Source organism: Caenorhabditis remanei, chromosome III (genome assembly GCF_010183535.1).
Source record: "Caenorhabditis remanei strain PX506 chromosome III, whole genome shotgun sequence".
Classification (NCBI taxonomy): domain Eukaryota; kingdom Metazoa; phylum Nematoda; class Chromadorea; order Rhabditida; family Rhabditidae; genus Caenorhabditis; species Caenorhabditis remanei.
The window spans coordinates 10909413-10928159 of NC_071330.1; the positions used below are offsets into that span (position 1 = coordinate 10909413).

The window sequence follows — 18747 nt, forward strand, 5'->3', positions numbered from 1 at the left end:
TGTAAGTCTCACTATCGAATGTTGTGAAAAGTTTTCATTCACAATGCATTCATATTCTCAGAAGAAAGCGCGCATGCAATTTTTTTTCCAAAATAACCGTTATGGCTTTACTACTGAAATAAACTATTGCTCGCTCTAAAATCTATGTTTTCATCAAAACGCAGTTAAACTGCAAAGCCAATATACGAAACTACAGATGATATTGTTTCGCATTTATATTTTCTACTCACTTCTGGCAATATTCCCTTTACGAGCAACATTTCCCTCGCCGAAACGGACTAGTTCTTCGCAGAGTGGCCTAACGACTGCGACAGGGGCAGAGTTCACCGCGTAGTTTGAAAAAAACGGACTTGTTATACTTTCCTGATAACTGTTTTTATATTAGCACCAATTGAATTTTTTCAGAATGTCGGTCCCGAAAAAACGAAAAAGCGACGTTCATGTAAGTTCGAATGATCAAATTAAACCGAATAATCAATAAATTTCAGATTGACTCCTGTGCACGAGATGATTCTGATCATCAGACAAAAAAAGATAAACATTGGTTTGAAGAGGTGTGGTAAAAAATTCACGAATAATTCCTTGCATTTATTGAATTATAAATTGCAGGCTGAACAAAATGGAGAAAATCGAAGAGGATCGATCTTCAAAGGAATTTTCAAAAAGATGAAAAGTTCGGCGTCTTTAAAGAGCTCGAACAAAGGAACTTCCAGTTCAAAACTCGAGACATTAGCCAATGAAACTCAGCTCTCGATTAACAGCGAATCAAGTGTAACATCTGTGGAATCTGGACCTAGTTCCCTCGTTCCCAATATTGCTAAAAACGCAGTACTCCGAACATTCGTTAACCGAGAGTCTTTTACACCAGTTCCTCCATCAAATGAAGTAGAGCCAACCGATCCATTTTTGTTGCCGACCGTTGGTGGTTCGAAGCAAGAGTCAACAAGCAGGATGGAAGACTCAATTTCGGTAAGATCAGTAGCAGAAATGGTTAATTTGCATTCGTGTACGTCTCAGATATCTTCACACATGTCAGTCGATACTATCGGATCAAATCATACTATAGACGAAGATTCTGTCTCAATTGGTTCCGCTTCGGCTTTTTGTACTCCAAGTAGAAATTCACTTCAACGCAACGGCCTCCGAGCGTCATCTCGAAGTGTATCAGGAATAGACGGAGACGACGATATGCCACCAGCTCTTTTCCGATCTCTGTGCAATAGTGCTGTACGCCGTGTTCCGAACTCGAAGTTATTAGAAAATGGGAATAATCAGATGCGTCGCTCGATGCGAATGACCATACAGAAAAGAAATTTGTCAACGAAAAGTATGGAAGATGTTCCAGAAGAAGAGGAAGCAACCGGTGTAATTAGTACAGCTGTGGTAAGTGGTATTTTACAAACTAATGAATAAAACTCTTCTTTCAGATAAGAATGAGTGCTCCAATTGCTGAAGAAGAGTGCGAGGAACAGTTTGGAGGCGCTAAGGAGTTTTTCGATTCGAACATCACATCGCATGACGAATCTGCCGATGAAGGGACAGCTTCTGTTTCCAGACTTTCAACAGCTTCGGAGTCGAGAGCTTCTACCGGGGGGACAAGTCTTGTAAGAGTTTTTTAACGCGAAAAAAAACAAGGGAATCTATTTTTCAGGGTCGTAAAAGTTCAATTTTTCGCAAATTTTTCAACGGGAAGGATAAAGAGCGGCGATTGAGTGAAGTCTTTCACAATGCTGAACCGTCAACTTCCACTGAAAGACGTGGTTCAATTCTTTCGTTCACAAATGACTGTTCATTCGCTGGAGGAATGCCTTCGGCTTCTGTTTCTGCTTCTGTTGGAAATGTATCTATCTCGAGTGTAGCATCGAGCGAATCTGTCCAAAAACCGAAAATGCGAAAGAAGAATCCATCCACATCGAATCTCACTCAAAGACTATCGTCGGTATTCAGGAGAAGTTCAAGCACTGCTAATAAAGATGATGATTTCTTCTGTCCAAGCACTCAATCCACTCGTCGGAACACTCTGACTGGGTACTCTTCAATTTCATCCGGAATTGGTAGCATTGCGAGTGGTGTGTCCGATCAAGGTTACGGAACTATTGGTTCCCGAAACGGGCACAGTATATCAAGAAATGGGTCGAAGCGCGATGACGAAAATAAGCGAGGTGAGTTGGGAGTTGTACGTTAAATTCAAATTACTTTTATTACAGAGCGATCTCGTCGTCTAATCGATCGAATTATTATCTCAGACATTCCAGCGTCCGATCTCTTGAAAATGAAATTGGAGCAGATTAGGAGAAAAGATTGTGATGATAGTGATGAAATGTTTGAAACACAAATGGTTTGTGTATACTGTAAAGGTTTAGCGACTCATATTTGTTTTAAATTTCAGAAAGGCTCCACTTCGTTGAACTCGTTTTCGCAGAGCGAATATTTGAATTTCGACGTCGTCGCTGTCGACTTGAAGCACGATGGAACCCCATGTAAGAATAGCGTTATCAAAAAATGATCATAAACTTTTTTCAGTTTCCTCGACCGCTGCCTCGTATGTAGATGAAAAAATAATAAAAATGGTGAAGGAGGACATGCATTCAAACTTCCGACCAGACAGATGTGGATCAGTCACTGATTGTGAGCCCAATCTTGTATACGTTCAACCGGAACACCCACAAATACTGAGGGGACCGAATGACTCGATCGCTTCGAATTCTGATCCGAGCTCTGAGCTTCTTCGCAATGTTCGTAATGGACTACACAATTCGATCGAGGAGTGGAAAAAAATCTCAAGCACTCGCGAATCATCGACAATGCTCATCTATCCTACATTCTGTCAATCGGAGGAAGAATGGGATTCCCAAGCCACTATCGATGCCATCTTCATGATGCTCGACAGTATATTGCAAAACGTCAGACGTTGGCGACCGAATGGCAAATGTATTTTGGCTGGTCTGACACCATCGAACGTCAGTCTACTCCGCGAAAAATACGACAAGTTGAAAGAGTCGGTGGAACAAACGGAACGCGACGGACCAGGATCTTCATTCGAAGACGTCGACATTCAATCCATATCCAGCACTTCAACAGTGTTCGGTAAACACATGTGAACATAATATTCTGTAAAATGTATTCGTCGATCTCGAATAACTTTTCATTTAAAACTCATTGTTTCCTTTTTCTCTCCCCAATTGACTCGATCTCAATTTTTTTCGACTCTCTGTTTTTCTTATCATAAGTTTTACATCTTCCAAAAGAGCAGATCATTTTTCCAAATTCATCCCTTTCCATGCATTATTCTCTCCGCTTCTTTGCAAAAGACGATTTCTGTGAATAAAATACCCAGTCGACCTACTCTTCATCTCGCAAGATCGTTTTTTTGTAATAAATCATATGTGTAGGATAAAGTTGTGTTGTATTCGTTTATTATAACTGTTGATTTTTTTTTAATTCAGACAGAAAATGCCACAAGCGATTAAACTGTCCGGAATTACCACATATCAAGTAGTTGCCCCGTCGACTCTCAATCTTCATTCCATTTTTCCCGGAATTCCTGTCCAATTGCACATTCTTATTGAAGAGATGATCAATCGATCATTTGAGATATCTCTTCGTATCTTTATCTTCCTTTCTCTTTTTTTCTTACTATGTCGTAATGATAAAAAGAGAAAACATCGATGTTGCGGTGCGGCAAAGAGCACCACTTTTCTCTCTTTCGGCCACTCCAGCCCTCTATTTATCCACCTGCTTATCCATAACCTGATTTCTTTTCCACGTGGCAATATTTTGAGAACAAGATATGCGAATCTGGCTGACATTTCAAAAAGTGCATTGAGAAGAGAAGAAAGGGAAAAAGATGAGAGACAGAATGTAATCTGATCGTTGTCTTCTCACTTATCACTTCTCTTTGGTTCACTTTGTCACATCCCGATAATTGTAAACCTATTTGTTTTCTTTGCAATTTGCAATTTGGCTCAGTTGATTTATTTCGAAGTTTATTTTATTATTAAAAAAAATATTTCTATGGGTTTTGGATAAATGGAAAACTGGTGTTCTGGAAGTGGTACTTCACTTTTTCACTAAACTTAACCAGAAAACCAACTAAATAACTAGGGAAGGCCTCCAGGTGACCGTGGAGTTATGGGACGTTACACACATCATTGGAAAGCTGAGAAAACGCTGATTTCAAATATATATTCAGTTTTTCCCTCCTCGATGCCTATTATTCGAGAAAAAACAAGTTCAAAATTCGGAAAAAACGAGTTATCACCTTTTTAACGCACAAAAATTGCCAAAAAATTCACGCATTTTTGTGTGTCAGAAGGTAATAGTCATTTTTCCTAAATTTGAACTCGTTTTTCTCAAATACCAGACCTCGAGAGCAAAAACGGAATATATTTGTAATTAGCGTTTTCTCAGCTTTCCAATGATATGGGTCACGTACCATAACTCCATGGTCACCTGGAGGCCTTCCCTAGTTAGTTGGTTTTCTGGTTAAGTTTTGTGAAAAAGTGAAGTACCACTTCCAGAACACCAGTTTTCCATTTATCCAAAGCCCATAACCCACAGAAAGTTTATCAATGACACTTCCCTCTTTAAGTAAATGAAATGACCGTATTGGGAACTGTATCTTTAGAATTTCTTGTTATTTTCACTGCTCGAGTTTTTACCTCTGCGTTCGGCCTTCCGTTCCTCGCTTTCCTCGCCATTAACATATTTTTCGTATTCAGTTCCATCGCATATCAGTCACATAAATCAATTATTCCTCTCTTTTCGAATGTAAATGTCATTCGCATTTGCCACATATCGAACACACAAACGAATCATCTTTTTTTCAAATAAAACAAATCCAAGACATCTGGCGGAAGCGTATAAAAAGTGAGACAACAATCACAATAGAATCGTTTTTTTAAATTGAAAAGAAATGGAAAGGTGTAGGTTTTGAGAAATCAAGAGATTCTCATAGAAAATGTGTTTGGAATAGAAAAAAGTGAGTGCTTTTGAAAGGTTTTATGTGACGGAGAATGAAGTTTTCGCTTTTTCAGTTTTCAACTTTCAGAGCGTCGTAGATTATGTACAGTGAAAAAATGTGCAGGTTTTTTTTAGTTTTGAGTGAAACGGACATAAGTACTTTTCAGATCACGAATTGTCTCAAAATCGTATTGCATATTAAAAAAATCCTTGAGGGCAGTGTTCGTAGTTGGGACGTGACATCCTTTGTAGCCCAATCGCTAAACAAATTTCCCCCCTTAGTCCAATTTATTCCCGTTATATGTAATTAATGATTTTAAACTTTGCAATCTTCTTTCTGAAAACATTCCAAGTAGCCTCCAGAAGACAATTCCCATGACAGTAACCTTTTTTTCCGCCTTCCCCCGTATCCCTCATCGTTCTCCAAAATCCCATTTTCTTCTGTTTCGCCCATCAATCAGTCACACAGGTACGGTCAATCATTCCCCTGGTTTCTCTCAATTTTCCACGTATTCTCCACCGATAAACGAGTCATAAATCCGCCAACTTCCTGTCTCTCTCTTCCTCTACTTTTCCTTTTTTCTCTTCTTCTTGATACCCATTTTCTGATAACCAACCTTTCTCGTCTACACAGTTCTTCTCGCTCTCTCAAAACTCAACCTCTAAAAAATTGTCAATTACATTGCAAATATAGTTGAGACGTGTTGAAGTGTCTCCATCTCTTCGTCTCATATACTATTTCCTCCTCGCTTCTCCATATTTTTCCACTCCGCACAATCTCTTCTCGAGGCCGTCAGTTCAGTCCGCATCGAAAATCAATTGCCTCCCGAACACGTCTCTATTAGATGTCTGAAGTCTCTCTGATCCTAGTACTCTCTCGTTTTTCTGATGCTTCGTGTTCTCCCGCGGGCTCAAAAACGCCGACTCTCTCCCTCTCTAACTATCTCTTTCTCTCTTTTTTTTTGTCGGGAAAAGATATTCTTCTTCTCTTGTTGTTTCTTATTGTTCTTGTTCATTCCGTGTTTTCCTTCTTTTCAAATTGCAATCCAGGTGTCTAGACTCTTCATTGTGATTTTTGAAGTTTAGTTTTCAAGTTATCAAAGGATTACTGTAGGATTACTATAGCAAGATTTTATATTTTAGATCTAGTCATACTGTAGTGCAGAAATCTTCCATTTCCCATATGTTTCTTATACTTATTGAAAGTACAGTATACCTGTCATAATTCTCCTAAAACCCTTCACCCACTTCCTGATCATTTCCACATACATTCACACCGACATTCAATAGATTATGATGGTTTCGAATGGCAAACAACACGTCAACAACTAGGTTTATTTGACAAGAGTATACTATATTGTTAGTTCAGCTTATCGAATGAATTGGATGTTTTCTGATGAAGATGTACACTTAAAATCTATTTGAATGATCTCTTTTCGCGTATAGATTACATCTCTTCGCATTCCTTTGAACTTTTCTCGGTTTGATTGTATAGATTTCTGTGTAGTTTTGGGTTGTTTCTTCGATGAAATTTTCTCCTTTAAACTTAAAAATTATTGGTTTTTCGAATAAGATTTCCAGAAAACTGTATTAGCTACCAACTTTGATAGAATCATCATTAATTAAAATTCAAGACTAACATTGAATTCCAATGATTTAAACTCTAAAATATCCAAACCTGATCCTTTCAGAATCCTCAATTACCACCTCGGCTACTTTCCGCTACAGTTGCGCAGCACTAACGCAGCAGTCATTCGTGGACCGCTCGCCTGCTGCGTCAGAGGCGCACAAGTGTTGCATGAATGCTGCACAGTTGTTGCATCAGTGCTGCCGGCGTGCTGCATGCACCCATTACTTCTCGCTTCTAATCAGTATAGTTAATTTGTGAACAGAATAACAGAAATAACTATTAATATTTATTTTAAGAATATAACATTTTTTAAAAATAAAAGCGAAAACAAAAAACTTAGAAACGTCATTGAAATTCCATGGTGACCGACAGTCGGTGAAGTTTCCAAGTTCCTAATATCTGTAGACGTTCGGTGCCCCAAGCTGATCGACTCTAGAACTGAAAAAGAATATTTCAATGAAATTCGGTTGGGAAACAACTCACATTTTTAGATCATCTCTTGCTGAAAACGCTTCAAAAGTCCAAATTTTTTATCGAATATGCGAATTGTGTTGATCAGATGCTCTCTCTGACTTGTTTTTGCCATCCAGACACATTCTTCTTCTGAAAAATAATATTTTCAAAAAATAGAGTAAAAATAAGTCGGAAAAATGATAAAACTTGTCAAATAGACAATAAATAATCATTGGAAAAAATTGAAAAATGCAGCCAAAGTCCAATTTGCATTGGAGCGAATATACAGTTGCTGCGCGACTGTTGTGAGATTGTTGCACAACTGGTGCATGCCCCAAAAACAAGGGAACCATCAGTCGCAGGGACGTGAAAGCTGTGTAACTGTTGCATATGTTCTGATTTTTCCTAATTGCTGTGGAACTGTTGCAATCTTGTCGCGTAACTGTTGCAAAAGCTGTGAATGCTGCGTAACTGTTGCGGGAAATAGCCGAGACAAATAAAAACAATTCCTAGGCACTCAATTCATTTTACATTCCATTTCATTTTAACTTTTCCAGTCCATGTTCTTCCAGTTTTTCGATTACATAATCAAAACGGTAAACACTTATTCCCACTGTCAAATTGATAACACTCCTTCTCTTCTCTCTTTTTTCAATTGATAAGAAACAACTGTTTCCTTTTTTCAAACGAAAGAACACACTGTTCTGAGACATTTGCAACTTCTCTCTCTCTCTCTTTTTCAGAAATCGAAATTAGTCAGAAGCTACACAACTTTATACATTCTTCTGTCTTTTTTCCATTTACGTCCGTAACTGTTCCGATCACTCATCGTAATTCTTTTCGACACTCTCCCTCTCTCCATTCCATTGTTGTAGTTATCCCCGTCTCTTTTCGGTCATTACAACACTCTAATTGTGTCTGTATCATCATCGTTTTGTTATTTATTTCGTCTCTATTCCCATACTATTATTACTACTATTTAGGGTATGATTGAATCTACAACTTCGCATCAAGATTTTCAACAAAGGTGAGTTTTTGTTTGTAATCGGAGAATAAAAACCATTGGATCTGAAAGAATTTTGAATCAAAACATTTAAATTTTCAGATCCATGACAGGGTACGCCCTGGAACACCCATCCTATCGGGTCAGAGGCGCCCTATTCAGGCATCAAGATGATGGACGTCTCCTTTCAGGTAAGAGTATCAGGGCAGATGAATAAAATATTTGTGTCAAATTAACTGTATTTATCTTGAGAAACTTAGTACGAAAATTGGCAAATACTCATCGATGTTACTTATTTTAAACAACAAAATATGTTTTTTAGAAACCATGACTATCCACTTCGAAAAACTAAAATTTTTAATTTCAGGTTGTGGTGGTGACATAGAAGTGATCCATGCACTTGAAATGGAAAGATCTCAACATACAGGTCTTCCAGTTCGAGTGACAAATGTCGTTGTATTCGGATCTAATGACGTCGTTCGTCTAATTCAACCAATTGAAGGAACCGAAGACGTTATTGTCAATGGAGATTATCATGTTTCCATCGTTCAATCTGTCGAATTATTCGAAAGTTCAACTGTTTCGAAGAGTCGAATTTTGAAACTTCCCGGAAAAATTGTAGCTGCAAATGCGGAAAAGCATTCGAATACAGAAGTAAGAAATAGATGAAAAAGAAGCTTGTCATGATGAAGAGAATTTCAGCTTCTATTGGTTTTTCTTCTGGAAACAGGTCTATACCATTACTCGTTTTGTGCTCAAACATCCGAACACTTCCAATGTATTCAAGCTTTTCGGTGCAAGTTAGTATCTTGACAACGCGTTTCAAATTCATATCAATTTATTTTCAGCCGCCCAATTACTAGTGGACTTCTCTGGAGAGATTCAGGTCTTCTCCACGTGGCATATTATGATGGATTCGTTCGGGTTGGAGTAGTTCATGAGCAATACGATGATATGCTTTTAGTGAAAAGAGTAGCTGTAAATAGAAACAATTTGGCTGTTCTTCTGGATGTTGTCTTTGAAGAAATTGGAAGAATTCAGAAGTTTGAGGATACGGAGAAACAAAGAAGAGATGATATGTTGACTACTTCAAAGAGTTTGTCAGAGAAGCTAGTCACAGAAGAAGAAGTTGTTGAGGGAGACACGACGAATGACGATTTCGCTAAATTGAAATTTGAATTCAAGAATCAGTCGGTGAGTTTATGCTAATCAAATATTTTAAAATTCGAAGAACTCTTGTATTCGAAAAGCAATTTCAACCCAATAAAACTTCCAGATCCGGTGCGAACGAGTCTCCACACGACTGACTTCACTTCGCAAATTGATTTCAATAATAAAATCAGCATTGGATATAAATGATCAAATCGAACAAATGATTGCACTTCTAGTAGATCAATTAGGAGAATTAGAGAAACTCGAGCAGTTATGTGAAGAAGTTCAGAAGACTGGAAATCAGAATTTAATTGGAAAGAGTTGGATAGCAGTAGAGGAGAAACGGATGGTAGTGGATGAACTGATAGCAAAAGTGAACAGTGATCAAATCAAGAAACATTCGGATGAATGGGATCAGAAGATTGATCAGATTATCGATCAATTGAATGGATGTTCTGAAGTTGCAAAGGATATGAGAATGATTTTAAGTCAGAATATATTTGAACACCGAGGAGATAAAAAAGATGTTTTCACTCATTTCATTTTGGATTCACAGAGTAGAGATATCACTTTGTATTGTCTTTCTGGACTGACTACGTTGGCGATTTATCCGAGGAAAGGAAAGAGGTGAGTGTCAGCCTAGAACAGAAATTTAGTTGAGTCGGTTAGTACCGTTGAAAACCCATTTATTGCAAAATCTAGTACAATCAATTAGTTTTGAGACCAGCAATTTTAGAAATTCTTCTACTAATTCATTAAAAACTGAACTAGTGTATTTATTATAAAACTTAGAAACGCATTTTTAATAATCAAATATCTTCAAGAGTTGCCTCAATCTCTCTGGACGCCTCATTTGCCACGTGTCTCACTTCTGCATGTGCAATGAAATCCGTCGAAGGTGTCTATGTAGCTGATCAGAATGCAGTTTTCCCAATCTATTTCTACAGGTGAGTCATCTGAATTTAACGGTTTTACCTACATTGAACGTTGAAAAAAGACGAACTCCTCAAAGGTTTAATCAAATTTCAGAAATCGTGCAAAAGCAGGCAAAGGGTAGGGAATGATACAAATAAACTGTGACTCCACCCACTTCTATCATTTAGTTTATTTCCCTTTTCCCTTTCTAGCATGGGTTCAATCATTAATTTCTCTTAATTTTCTCTCTTTCGAGATTCAGTTGAAAACTCATTTTTCCAGGGAAAAACGCTACTTGGATGCTGGAAATCAATTGCAAATTCCAGCTTTCGATAGCATTTCCTCGATTCTCATCGAACCACATCAGATGGTATCAATCCTGAATTCTGAAACTCAATAACTGAAATGTTTCAGATTCTTGGAAGTGTAACCGGCGGTCTTCTCCATCTGTCATTCGATTTTGCTTCCAATTTCGAGCATTTCATAATCGCAAGCAGCATGCTGGCTCATCCGATTTCATCTGGAGCTGTCAATTGCATCAAACTTCTTGCGACTGGAGAATCCCTTCTTGCTCTTCATTGCACTGATGCTGAAGTCGTCGTTTCGGAAAAAGATCAAGATAGATGGCATCGAGTGACACATCACACTGGAGGAGCACATTCGATTGCAGTCACTCCATTTTCAGTTGATGAGAGAGGAGCATTTGCGGTTGTTGCAAGTGATACATTCGTTCGATTGAAAGCTTTGCAATATGCGGAAGGTGAGTTTAGAGTGATTGCGAATCAACGAGTGATAGTACCATCTTGCCACAATGGTTTGTTTTTTTTGTAAATCAATGAATGTGTCTTCACAGATTCTTAGTCTTTCAATCTGAAGTATTTAAAAAACATTTCCAAATACTCTACAGATTCATTCTGTCTCCAACTTGTTCATTCTTCCAGAAAGTTTGATCGGTCTCCACGATCTCGGTGAATCCCGCGCAGAAGATGAAAATGGACATCCGATTGAAGTACTGAATGTCAGTCTGGATCCAAGTATGCAGTATCGTCAACTTCCATGTAAACTCCGTTATGCTGTCGGCTTCTCGGATAAAGCAATACGAACATACGTGGCTTTACTCACTGGACAACACGATTTCACTGTCACTGAGAAGTTTATTGCTCAGATTGAACCATTGTTTAATGTGCAGAATGTGAGATTTTGATGGATTTCGGGGTCAAACTTCTTTTAAATTTCAGATGATTTGTTTCCATGGTCGTCCAATGGGTTGCTATGTCAGTTGTGCTAAAACTCTTCAAATCTGGAATGATCTGGATCGTCATCAACAGAAAAAGCTGAAAAGTGAACGAATGCAACTTGTGAAACTCTCGTCATCAGTAACATCAATGGAAAGAACAGATGGATTTCTTCTTGTCGGATTCGCAGATGATCGGCTTTCAATTTATGAAGAGAAAGGAAATGGGAGTGTTGAGTTGGTTGGAACTGTTGAGGAATGGCACAAAGGACTCACTGATCGAAATGTTTTAGGTTAGATATCAAATGATTATTTTCAAGAACTTTTTTAATTTCAGGACTTCGAACGAGAGCATCGAAGACATCATGTGGTACTCGATTATTCATTCACTCATTGACGGGACATCATATTGTCATTCATACTGTACTTGTTCAAGCTTCAAAAATTGAACAGGTCAGTTACGAAAAAAAGCTTCTAATGAATGATAAAAAATAAACAACTCCAAGACTATCAGGGATGGTAGAATAAAACATAATCGACAGTTGTGTACATTTTATTAGCTGAAAATAACAAACTTTGACATGTTTTCATTTTGCAAACGAATCGAAATTCATACTTTTTCAACACTGTCCGACTAGATCTCGCTATAATTTACTTTTCTTGACATTATTCGTCGAAAATCTAACTAAATTCTGAGTTTTCCTTTTTTCAGCACGATTTCATAGTGGCTCATGAACATTCAATGAGTCAACCGATTGGATTCGAATTTGTTTCATATAAATATTTCGAGTTCTTGGTCTACGGAAGAGGAATTTCCAACGAGAAGCTATCAGTCGAAGATCGAAAACGAATGGATTGTTTCCGGGATTTCGAATTCAACTAAACAAATATTTTCGCTTATTTACCGTGTTTAGGTTTTCAGATTTCTATTTTATTTTTCAGTTTTTTCTAGTTTTCGGGTCATTGTGTGGGATCACAAACGTGTATTTTTAGACAATTCTAATCGCTCATTTTCAGTTCAGTTGTGATAACATCTTCTTATTTTTATTTTCAGATTTCTATTTTTCATTTTTCTTCGTTATGAATAAATTTGTTTTTTCTTGTCTCAATCCAATCGTTTCAACAGGATAAAATATTTATTAGTAGGTCAGAAAGTACCAGGGTATTGCAATAGAAAACGAATAGCTTATCGAATTGAAATTTAGAAAATGAACGAGAAAATGAAAGTGAAAGCGAAAGTTCAGCTATGGGATGGATTGATTGGTGCGGTGAAAGCTTCGGCAGTCATTGGACGATTGCTGAAATATTGAATTAATTAGGTCTATCAAACAGAAGAACTGTAGGTATGTTCTCTCCTACAGAAGGAAAAATTGTGTTAGTATTGGTGGCACTGCAAAGTATTACTAGATAGTGGTTGGTGATAAGGATTGTTTTGGTTAGAACTTTAGTACTTTAAACTGTAACCTAAAAACCCAAGTGTCGGATTATAGGCCATCAGTCAATGGAGTGACAAGTTTTGAACCGAATTTAAACTTAAATAGATGGATTTTACATCATTCGAAAATTTGAGTAGCAGAAAGATAAAGTTGCGAAATGTCTTCGGAAACTCTGAATCATCCAGTTTCATAACTTCCAAATATTCAGATTGTCTTCTAGATGCGATTCAATAAAACTAGTGACACTCCATCATTTCCTATTTGTTAGTCTCTTTTCACTTCAAACCATGCCATCCATCGGCACCTTATTTCCCCCGTTTTGATTATGTTTTGTCACTGATTACGTCTGCTTCGATCCACCGAACTTTTCTCCAGAATCAGTAGTCAAACATCCAGCTCCCAATCCGAATCCGACTCCTTTTGGTCCGAATTTTCTTCCGTGACATTGCTTACAGTAGAGTTCAGCCTCATGCGGAGCAACAGTGCATGAATCGAGAAGTTTGTTGCACATGTCTGAGAATTGAGAGTGAATAAAAATGAGAGAAAGAGGGGGAGAGAAAGAGATACGAAAGAGAGAAATTGGCTCTGTGATTGAGGGGATGAATTAGTTGCGAGGGACACACAGACACACACACAGACAACATTGAGCATGGAATCTTTTAGATACTAACGTCATATCCACTTCTGTATTTCCGAATTGCTCTCCAGTATCCATTGTCAGAGATCCAGCTCCTATTCCGAAACCGACTCCCTTAAAATTGCAAATTAGGAATACACATTTTTAACAAATAAAGTAATCTAAAGATCTGATTATTAGAGTTTAGAGTCTAAGAACTATATAAGAATCCTTCAAATGGATACCTACCTTAGGTCCATATCGCCTACAATGACATTGTTTGCAGAAAAGTTGTGCCTGGTGCTCACAACATGACATTGAATCCAACAACTTGTTACACATACCTGAATTGGACAACGACATAAAACAAGAAGCGAAACGGACAGGAAAAGGACGAGAAAAGCAGTAATAAGGGACAAACAGAGCCTCGTTTTCTCTTTCATGGATATCAAAATGAAAACTCACTGCACTTGAAGCAAAACTTGTGCCATTTGTATCCACCGGCACTCATTTCCTCGGCAGCGTACACACTTTTGCCGCATTTTGGGCACTTTGGATGCTCGACAGGTTTGAAAGGCATTCTGAAACTGAATAGTTGGAAAGAAGTGAAAACGAATGGAAAAAGTTGAAAAAAAGAAAGAAGAATCAAACGAAAGGGGCGTGGCTTAAGAGCAGGTGAGTCAGGAATGTTGTTATATGGGCGGGTGTCGGGGATTGTTTCGTCACTTTTGTTACAATTTTTAAAGAAAGAAAAGAGTATTACAAAACGAGGTGGTCAGGGGGGACAATCTGGTGGACATATGGCAAATCAAAGCCACGTCATTATCTTTCGAAATTTTTTGTTAAAAATTTAAAGGTTCGGGCATTTCTGAAAGAGCTCAACACAACAGTTTATCAAAAAGTTGTTTACTAATAGTCAGCGTAAAACTATTTTCAAAAAATGGCTTATAACACTGTAAACAGTTTTGTTAGACCTCTGCTCCAGACTCCAGTTCTCCTCCATTTTATCATATTTACTATTTGGATAAAGGACTCAAACATCAGGAAAAGTCTGAACTTTCCATCTTATTAATAAGAAATAATCTTGAAGAAAACGTTTTGAGAAAACGAAATACGGAGAGGAAGGAGAGCATGTCGAAACAAGACAACTTGGCCTATTTGCTCTATTTATTATTTCAGAAAGCGCTTTTCGGAGGGGGCGGTGGAAAAAAGAAGGAGAGAGAACTAACAACAAATGCACCGCCCATGTTTCGGTGCGTTTAATCATCGAAAAGAAAAAAGAGATTGTATTGTTTTTTTTGTTGAAAAGAATAGATGAAATGTTCCCTTTTTTGTGGTGATTATTGTTTTTGGGATGGTAGGAAAAAGAATTGTTTTTAGATGACGAATCTGAAAAAAGTAGGATTCCTACTGAAACGGAACTAGATGGCAAAGAAGAAGCGGCTGACAAGGTGCCAATTGTATCAAAAGCTTCAGAAATTCAAATTGCCAGATTTCAGCCCTGTTTGGGATTTCGAAGAACTCAGAATTAAGGAATCCAGAAATCGTGAGGTATACAAGCTCTGAGAGTCATTCAGATGTTCGGCAACTCAGAAATCCGATGATTCAGAATTCTAAAAATTGAGAAATCGAAAAATCTTCAAAGAAAAGGAAGAAGACGAACTTTTGCCAAATGACAGATGAGTACGAAGTGATTTGGAAGTAGAGAAATGAGAATAGTGAGGGACAGTTGCTCGTTTTTCGGAGAGAGAAAGATTACACAAAATAAGAGAGGGAGCATCGGAAGAAGACGGAAGATTGAGCAAATGAGTAAGGGGGCGAGAGGAGGAAAAAGGTGACGAACGGTTGGATGGAAAGAAGAGAAAGAGAAGAACAACTGCCAAAGTGGAACTGAAAAGAAGAAAAAGAGAAAAGACAATAACAATTTTAAACAGTTCAAAGATGAACAAATAAAATACAAAGAATGGGGTGGGGATTGATACAATGGGAAGGTTCCAAGTCCACAAATCTGGAGTTTTTGGTTGGATTTTCATCCGTCCACCTCTGTACAGTATCCGATTAATAATTCCAGATCTTGTAAAAAAAAGTTCAGAGATTCATTTTCAAGGTTGACAAAACTTATTTGAACGAGTTATTGAGGGAACTGTAGTTCGGTAAAGAAACTTTTCAACAACTGACGGATTCAGAGAATGTTTTTACAAACTGAATGCTCGAAATAGGATTAAAAGTTCTAAGAATTTCCATCATACTTAATTGACGATGGGCGAAGAAAACTTAATTTTAATTTTGAACACATTTCGAAAGATCGAAGAGCATTTTGACACCGTCCTTCAATTCCAAAAGAATATCGAGAGTTTTCGGTGGAAACTTATAAGTCTAGAAACCAATAATATAAAGTGTAAAGTCAATGGAATTGAGGAGGACCAACGAAAAAGTGTACTACTAGCCAGGGAGGTCACACAAAAATGTAATAAAGCGAGAAGAGGTGCGGGGCGAAGAGGGTCAGTTCCTCAGTCTGGTTCCAATTAGTGAATCGGAGATATCTTTTATCTCTGAGTCTCTTCACTTATTACACTATCTCAATGAGTACATTCCATTCAAATTCAGGAAGAAGAAGAAGACGAATTCGGAGACAAAGTACAGAAATTAAAAGGTTTATTTTCTATTTGGAAGGGGGAGAAGAGTACAGAAAACGACGGTCGAAGAATTGATCGGAAATCGGAAAAGAGAGAAGAAAATTGGATTGTGCTCAGAAGAAAAGTGGCACTGTTTGTGTAGTGAGTGGGGGAGAAAGAAGGAGAGAAAAATAAATGAAACGCAGAAGATTTTTGGACGTAGAAAGAAGACAAACAGAGAATTTGAAGGAGAAAAGAGACTGGATTTCATCCGAAGAATATCCACCCAACGGACTGCTGGTTGCACTCAACGGGATGATGAAAAAAACAACAAAAATGAGTACACTTTGAGTGACCACATTGAGAAGATAAACTCTGATTAGAAAACGCCTGGCATCAGAAATTATTGAAAAAGACGGCTCTTGGAATCAGAATCAAAACCTGAATTCTAACATTGCAAAACGTGAATGGAGAACTGAGGAAAGTTATAACTAACAGTGTTTTCATGAAACTTGAAATAGACAGATTCAATAATGTAAGGTGCAGCTAGATAATAAAGAAAAACATTTCATTTTAGAATTTCGACTATTTAAGTTTTCTTTACGACGACCTCCGACTTGTGTATCGAATCATTCAACTCAACTACTCGGTGGTTGGTTCTGTTGGTTTGCTGGTGGTGGTGGGGCTGAAAAATGTTTCAAACCATTATCATTTCCATTAATTTCACTTACTCATCTGACTTTCATTCCCTCTGATTTGTGAAATTCTTTCCGGAGAGGCTGTTGACACCGACTGAACTGTCATCTCACTTGGAAGAACACTTGAGACTTGGGATTCCGTCGACAGTCTTCTGGATCCGACTGTGGCAGTGTTCGAGGTATCAGAATTGGGGGTTGCCATGAATCCTCTATTCAATACACTCATACCATTTGTTGCAGTGGATACAGAAGCGGTTGCTCTCGTGACATCTGATGCAGTAGTTGTTCGAATTGGACTGATATTCGGTAACGTGGCATTGAAGACTGCTCCAGTTTGCGTTCCAACCGGTGGTGATGGAGGATGCGTACGCATTGAATCACTTTGAGGTGGCTGCTGACGTGGAACGTCTTCAATGGCTGGTGGTGCTGATCGAGTTCTTCTTCGAGAGGCACGTCTTGGAACGGGGGTATCCGGACGATTTCGATTTGATCTTCGACGATGTTGGGGTTGAACAGTATGGTGCAGAATGTTTTGTGGATGACGTGGTGGATGAACAAACGGATGACGTGCTGGAAGAGGAGGGGCCATTGGAATAGGACCGTCAAAAACTTGGAAATCGTTCGGAGAATGAGGCATTATCATTCGACGCTGAAAATATAACCGAATGATATGGACAAACAGTTCACACTAACCCCTCTGAACTGTCCTAATCTCTGCATGATAACTGGAGCTGGAATCCTGACGCCTTCAAAAACAACTTCTTCATCTCCTGTTGCATTCATTTGTTTTCTCAACGCAAGAACTTCTTTTCTACATAAATTATGATCTTTCCATTCGATAAGACTGAACTGCCATTCCAAATTCCCGACGCTCATGTCCTGAAAATATCAGTTCGAGGTTATGAACTTCAAGAATAACTTACATGATTTCTCAAAAAGTTTGGATTTCTTTCCAATTGAATGTACGGTGGTGAACGGACCAAATGGGATAGAAGCTTTACATTTGTCAGATTCGCTTGAGGGCAAGAAGCCAATGATGTGTTCGGACCGAAGAGAATCTGGAACAATGTTATTCTTGTATGAAGTGACTCTTCTTATTTGAAAATCCATGACTAACCATAAAATTATTGATTGAGCTCAACAATTTCCATTTTTTCAGCGGCAAGTAATTTCCGAAAACCACCAAAACTTTCAGATTCTTTGGCAAGAAATGCCGACATTGACTGTAGAAGACGTCATCGTCGAATTGATCCATATAGAGTCCAATTTTAGTGACTGTCAACTTTTGAAAACTCAGTTCCGTCTGCGTTTTTGTTTTGATTGAAAATGAGAAAAGAGACGGTGGGAGACTGAGTTCATCAAGAGATGGATACGTTTCTGAAAAATCAAAAACAATGAGATGTTCCCTTGAGGTTTAGTACCAAGAAGAGGAATGTATTTGGCACCAACTCTTGTATCAATCAGACATCCGATTATATCGAGACATGACAAGTTATTCAGCGTTGCCATATGGGTTAGAAGATTTTCGGTCAAGTAGATTCCAGTCAGACAGATCCGAGTCAACGTTTGTGGAAACACTGCCTGAAATTATTTGTCTGAAAATGTCTCGATCGTTCATTGCACCTTCAAAACTCTCTGTTCAACTACATCCACCACTTTCAGCTCTTTCGTACTATTGAATACCAAATGAAGTGTTTTGAGTTTTTCGAATTTCGGGAAATTGACAAGACTCAAATTCTCTGTACTTATATACAGTTTCGTGAGTTTCAGATTCATCTTGTTCAGCATTACCGCATCGTAATCTGACAACTTGGTTTGTATTATTAACTTTTTGCGTCCAGGACACAGTTTCAGAGCTGTTTCTTTGGCATCTGCTTTGTAGAAGGACTGAAAATGCCATGATGGTCAAGGACTCTCTCGATTATTCTCACCCGATTCCCATCTACTCCATTCTTTCGAAATGCCACATTTTCAAAAGTATGCACGAAATTGGCACCGGCCATTGTCACCTCATCTTCGTCTAATAATATTGT

At 38.1% G+C, this 18747-nt stretch overlaps 3 protein-coding genes across 3 annotated transcripts; 2 read left to right on the forward strand and 1 right to left on the reverse strand.

Moving 5' to 3' along the window:
• Positions 1-406: 406 nt before the first annotated feature.
• Positions 407-3101, forward strand: GCK72_010674 (uncharacterized protein; the record flags this gene model as incomplete). Its single annotated transcript, XM_053727986.1, has 9 exons — positions 407-442; positions 489-554; positions 610-969; positions 1018-1383; positions 1428-1604; positions 1652-2162; positions 2208-2338; positions 2390-2480; positions 2524-3101. 9 exons carry the CDS (start codon positions 407-409, stop codon positions 3099-3101), a joined length of 2316 nt encoding a protein of 771 aa, XP_053587563.1.
• Positions 3102-8031: 4930 nt separating this feature from the next.
• On the forward strand, positions 8032-12232 carry GCK72_010675 (uncharacterized protein; the record flags this gene model as incomplete). The annotated part of the gene is made up of 13 exons (XM_003110865.2): positions 8032-8072; positions 8151-8239; positions 8416-8702; positions 8751-8848; positions 8897-9242; positions 9325-9827; positions 10025-10147; positions 10398-10485; positions 10530-10875; positions 11057-11307; positions 11354-11642; positions 11687-11802; positions 12062-12232. 13 exons carry the CDS (start codon positions 8032-8034, stop codon positions 12230-12232), a joined length of 2748 nt encoding a protein of 915 aa, XP_003110913.2.
• Positions 12233-13125: 893 nt separating this feature from the next.
• On the reverse strand, positions 13126-13981 carry GCK72_010676 (uncharacterized protein; the record flags this gene model as incomplete). The annotated part of the gene is made up of 4 exons (XM_053727987.1): positions 13126-13298; positions 13419-13536; positions 13651-13745; positions 13867-13981. 4 exons carry the CDS (start codon positions 13979-13981, stop codon positions 13126-13128), a joined length of 501 nt encoding a protein of 166 aa, XP_053587564.1.
• Positions 13982-18747: the final 4766 nt, after the last annotated feature.